The following is a 5774-nucleotide window of genomic DNA, read 5'->3' as shown; positions in this document are numbered from 1 at the left end:
TCAAGCATTTAAATAAGCAAAAATGAGTCATCTATATTAAGCATATTAAATGTTACATCCCAGGTTAGGATAACAAATATGTCTAGACAAAGAAAAAACTACATTAAATTTTAATTACCTTTGAAAAATGATATTTATATGTAAGTTCGATTTTTCGATTTTTTGTAACGCCTGTGCATTCAAAATAGGCTATCTGTATAATATTATCACCTGGGCCATGCATATATGAATTGAAGTTTACCCGTAGTAACTATGAAAATTTAGAATCAAATGCATTATTGATCAAATAGCATTCTAGTATTTATTAATTTTTTAAGATTATAAGATTTTTAAGGATTGTTTGAGTGAAAAAAAGAAAGAAAGATGAATGAGCCATAGATCTCTTATAGGACACAATTTTTTTTTCCCTATACAATTCAAATTTACAGGAAAAAATTATAGCACCGTTTCACCTAATCCAAATTCTCAAATGTAAAAAAAAATTCAACATGTAGGATAGAAATTCAACCGAAAAGAAAATAAAAAAAAATTAAAAAAATAAAAGAATTGGATAGTACAAAATTATGAAATGCTAAATAGAGCCTAATTTATTTACTTGAAGGAACTGGCTCACTTTTGGTATCTCCAGCATTTGTAAGTGAAGAAGCATTTCCTCCTTCAACTTTTCCCCATTCTGCATTCTTCTCAAGCTCCTTGGCAGTGTCATAAGAGGCATGCAACCCCAAGAGCACATAATATACCAACAAAAGGACAGTCCAAACTGCGAACCGTATAAAAGAATCCTTATCCATGGAAGCTAGAAGAAAGAAATTTATGGCAATGGATACAGATGGTACCCATGGTACCAAAGGTACACCCCATACCTTTGGACTCCTAGCTTTTGGCACCAAAATTGATATTCCAGCAGTTGCCAAGAACCATATTGGCAATGTGACACAATATCCTTTCCAATCATCTGTAACACCCCAAATAGTAGCAGTGCCAATAGATGATGCCACAATGAGTGCAAGTAACACGAGGAGCTTGTTTCGATTCTCTTTAGTGGTCACATTACTGACATAGTAACGTCGAACAAGAAGAGCAAGTGCCACAAGAATGAAGATAAAGAGTGTGGAGATAGACAAAAGGTTTGAAAGAATATCAAGACTTGTAAATAAGGCAAGAAGTGCACTAGATGTCATCATGAATATAGTAGCATTGACTGGTGTTCCTGATTTTGCATTTACATAAGAAAACCAAGGGGGCATCATGTGAGTTCTGGAAATGTGTGTTAGATAACGAGCTTGGCCTACACAGTTCACTAGCAAAACAGAGGTCATCCCTTTTAATGCACCTGCAGCAACCACATACTTTCCCCAGCCTAAACCAACAGCCTCAAATGCAACTGAAAACGGGGCGTTGACATCGATATTCTTGTACGATTGCATAAGACAAAGAACAGCAGCCAATGCACAATACAACACAGTGGTCAATAAAACAGAACCAACTAGGCCAATAGGGATGTCCCTAGCAGGATTCTTGGTTTCCTCGGCCATAGTTGAAACAGCATCAAAACCAGTATAAGCGAAAAACAACACAGCCGATGCTTTGAATACACCACGAGGACCAAATGGCATAAAGGGGGTGAAGTTTTTGGTATCCGCATGGATTAAACCAGCAACAATGATGAAGAGGAGGATTAGGACATGAACAACTGATGCAATATAGTTGATCCTAGAAGAAGCTTTGGTGCTATTACATGCAATGATGGAAATTATAATGCAGACACCGATGGCTATCGGATCAAGGCGATTGTAGCCTTCTGCTAGAGAATTTACCACGATCCGGAAATCGTCAGGTTGGCGGCCACAAAGAGTGGCAAAATAGGAAGTCCATGAGCGAGCCATTGCGGCTGAACCAATCACATATTCAAGAAGTATGTTACCAGCTGCTATAAATGCTACAAAGTCACCGAGCTCCACCCTTAAGTAAGCAAATGAACCACCTATCAAAGATGTTAAACCTTTTGTATGAGAATTTTGTTCATAAACTTAATTGACATAACGAAAGCATTTGAGCATAAGAAGAAGAAAAAATTGCATATTTATGACACAAGTTGGAGAAATCATTGTCAACAAATCAAGAAGAAGATAAGAATAGAAAAAAATAGTGTTCTCAATCTCAAGGTACCTTCCTCAAAATTGCACATTATGTCAGAAAAAGTTATAAGATTGGTGCTCAAACACTCGCCCCTGCCCATATCGTGGCTCGTGGCTACAATACCAGTATACAGGCGAAATGCTTGTCTTTTAACTGCAGCTCTGTACAATTCTGAAACTTTTGACTTGCTTGCTGCAAAAATTCTAATGGAAAGTGACTGTGGAAGTGTACGTACAAATATGCACATATGGGGTTGTTCAGAATAAAACTGGAGATATTGCTTTTCACAGTGTCTTTGGAGATGATCATGAAATAAGTAATAATGCACTTCAGGGAATTAAGTTCTTTCTCTTTAGTTCACCTAACTTGCAAAAAGTTTTAAGATTTTACAGTTAATTTTCTTTATTCGTGGTTTTAGGATACTTTCAAATTTCAACTACAATAAAAACTTATTAGGAAATCAAGGAGAGGGATCATTCCACAGGGCTCATAAATCATTAAGCACCAATTTACCAGAATAAAAGGTAAGATGAACGAGTGTCAAAAGGATATGGACAAAGTCTAGTCAAAAGGTATTGAAGATGGATATCGCTCATCAAGAGATTTAATTTACTAATGTACCATAAAAAAGGGATTTACTTAAACACATAATGATAGTGCAAAGATTTTTTACAGAATCAATGTATTTTAAGCTATTATAGTAGATAATCTATCTTATTTTCCAAGTTACTAATCCTGCCTTTTTATCTTTGATGACCTGATAAAGTAAATATTCTTTTACTAGTTAGTAAAATACAGATATGTAGGTGACTTTACATACCTGCCACTGGAATCTCCACAGCAAACTCAGTGTAGCAAAATACAGCTAACATAGCTGAGACCCCAGAAATAACATAAGCTAGGACAACAGCTGGACCAGCATCAGTACGAGCTTCAAGACCAGTAAGAACAAATATTCCAGCACCAACAAGTGCACCTAAACCAAACCACATGAGATCCCACCAATTCAAGCTCCTCTTCATTTGGTTCACACTTCTTGCCTTGGCATCCATCTCTTCTTGCTCATCAGAACGTGTCACAACTCGATCATAAAGCCGAGCTGGTGTATTACTCAATGCATTTACATAATTTCCCCAGCTCTTGAATGATTCCTCTGGCAGAAAATCATCCTTTGAAAGTGTACATCCTCTTCTCCTTATTCCTCCAGAAGTCGACAATCCGTGTCCTTCTTCCCCTTCCCCCATTTTCTATCCCTGCATTTCCAAGTCTATTTAAGTTATATACTGGCAGTTTCAATTTTTCTTGCATGATTGTGTTAGTTAAACATATGATAACATGTTAGACACACCATTTTTATCAGGTTATAAGATTTGCCAATAATTACCTTATAATTGACTTATTGTCTAAATCTTTTTTTCCGTTGTTTGTGTACAGAATAAGGACTATTTCCAAACATAAAGTGGAAGATCATGGAGATGATATTGCATTTGGCAAAAGAAAAAGAAATGCTGAAGCAAATGGATAACTAACCATGTATTAGCATATCTTTTCTTGTTGAGAATAAATCGAAGTTTTTAAACGCCTATACCATGTTATGTAGCAAATTCAAGAAGGCACCATCTAATCAGCAATTGACAAAATTAATTTTCTCATTATCTCATGTTCAATAAATTCCTAATAAAAGCAATTCCCACCCTCCCAAAAAAAGAAAGAAGAAGCATATTCAATTGCAAGTAGAATTTAACTATATCGCATTTCACGTAAGGCACAACATGCAACATTAACCACCAATTGGTGTACTTTGTGAGATTGTCGGGATCCCTTCATTCTTAATCAGAGGTTTCGAATATTCAAACCCTAGAATAGAGAGAACTTGTGATAGGGAGAGATTTCCCTTTCGTGATACGAATCCAAATTGGTCGAGCAAATGAGGTTCAATGGTTAAACAAAAAAAAACAGAATTTAACGATAAAGCATTTCACAAAGGCACAACCATGCAAACATTTTAGCACAAAACAAAAAGAGAATTATAAGAAGAAAAATTTCGTATAATGCTACAACTGAAGTCTACCGGTGGAGACCGCCGGTGGAGGAGGATGAGCAGGTCTCCGATGAGCAGCGGCAGGTTAGTAGGATTACAGTAGAGAGAGAGAGAGAGGGGAAAAAAATGTTGGCGGCTTCCAGTGGACGTAGAAAGAGGATCTTACACTATAACCAACCAAGTGCACAATACTATTGACAGTTCTGCAATATGTTGAAAAAAGAGAAAATGGTGGAGAGCCACAGAGTAATTAACGGTGATATCAATGAAGACTATTAACTACATAAACCGTTTTAGCGAGCAGTTTCTTTTTCTTGAAGTTTTACTTGATGTAACCTCATGGATCTTTAAAATTGTTAATCTACAAATTAATAATTAATAATATATAGCATAATAACACAAAAAATATAAAAGGTATATTAAAAGTGTAAGAAAGTTAAAAAGATTTAAAAAAACTCATAGAAAATTTAAAATCTAGCATGTTTTTACAAGTACTAGCTTTAGAATACGCGCATTGCGTGTGTACCCATATTGATGAATTTAAATACGAGAAAAATTAAATGAATATTATTAACCATATAATTGAGTTATAAAATATAAATTTTAAAAGGTACAAGTAATCTTGAATGATAGTTATTCAGCCTATTTAGCCAACTTAATCAAGGAAAAATTTATGTCACACAATGTCTTCCTATAATTTGGATATTTTTTACCCTTTAAAAATAAGTTTCATATTGGACAAACTTGTAATTGTAAATTTACTTATTTTCTTAATGTTTAGAACTTTAAAATCTACTAAATTTTATTAATTAAGTTCTTCCTTATTTGAACTATGTAGAAACTCCTAATATTTAGGAATCAAAAATTGAATAAAATTTCACTTATTTATAATTTTTTCCTTATTTAAATTTTTGTAACTATAATGAAAGCGTTTTTTTTAAAAAAGTTTTTCTTCATTTTAATTTTATGTAGAATTAACCACATAAGAATATCATCAATGTCATGACCCAAAATTCAATTAGTCGTGATGACACCGAATCTGACCCGCTAGGTAAGCCCAATAACAGTTAACATAGTTCTAATAAAATAAAACTGATCAACAAATGATATAGCTGAATTCCAAACAATATCCCAATGACTAGTAGTACAAATCACGAGCTACTAAGATTGAATTTTTGCAAAAACTGATATGAAATAAATAAAACTTCTGTTTGAAATGTACATAAACATAATTCAACTCTAAAACTACCCAGAGACAAATGATAACTAAATTCGGAAGGGAAGTACATCTTCAGTGTCAGCTTCGTCATCTACCGCATCTTAGCTCCAAGATCTGCACGCAAGGTGCAGAAGTGTAGTATGAGTATAACTGACTCTATGTACCCAGTAAGTATCTTGACTAACCTCGATGAAGTAGTGACGAGACTTTTTAGTTAAAAGATACTCATTGATATAACCTGTAAAGTAGAATTGCAATATAAACAATATTAGAACATAACAGAGAGGAGTATAAAAATAAATATGTGAAGCAGTAAATGATTACTAGAAGAAATTACGGTCAATATTTCTCAATATCACAACCAATACTTTCCTT

At 34.2% G+C, this 5774-nt stretch overlaps 1 protein-coding gene across 1 annotated transcript; it reads right to left on the bottom strand.

Annotated features, from left to right (window-relative positions):
* Positions 1–364: 364 nt before the first annotated feature.
* On the bottom strand, positions 365–4378 carry LOC107784711 (cationic amino acid transporter 1-like). Its single transcript, XM_016605880.2, has 3 exons — positions 4211–4378; positions 2960–3392; positions 365–1984 (listed from the first exon to the last, which is right to left on the bottom strand). The coding sequence occupies exons 2-3, from the start codon at positions 3381–3383 to the stop codon at positions 588–590; spliced, it is 1821 nt and encodes a 606-aa protein (XP_016461366.2). The 5' UTR covers positions 3384–3392; positions 4211–4378; the 3' UTR covers positions 365–587.
* Positions 4379–5774: the final 1396 nt, after the last annotated feature.

This window comes from Nicotiana tabacum, chromosome 3 (assembly GCF_000715075.1).
Source record: "Nicotiana tabacum cultivar K326 chromosome 3, ASM71507v2, whole genome shotgun sequence".
Classification (NCBI taxonomy): domain Eukaryota; kingdom Viridiplantae; phylum Streptophyta; class Magnoliopsida; order Solanales; family Solanaceae; genus Nicotiana; species Nicotiana tabacum.
The sequence above is the reverse complement of the archived record's forward strand: the minus strand, read 5'-3'. Positions and strand labels throughout refer to the sequence as shown.

Coding starts and splice junctions, on each gene's coding strand:
- LOC107784711 (XM_016605880.2), bottom strand. CDS start 3,383: ATGGGGGAAGGGGAAGAAGGACACGGATTGTCGACTTCTGGAGGAATA. Junction 1,985..2,959: donor TGTGGAGATTCCAGTGGCAG/GTATGTAAAGTC, acceptor CATCTTTGATAG/GTGGTTCATTTGCTTACTTA.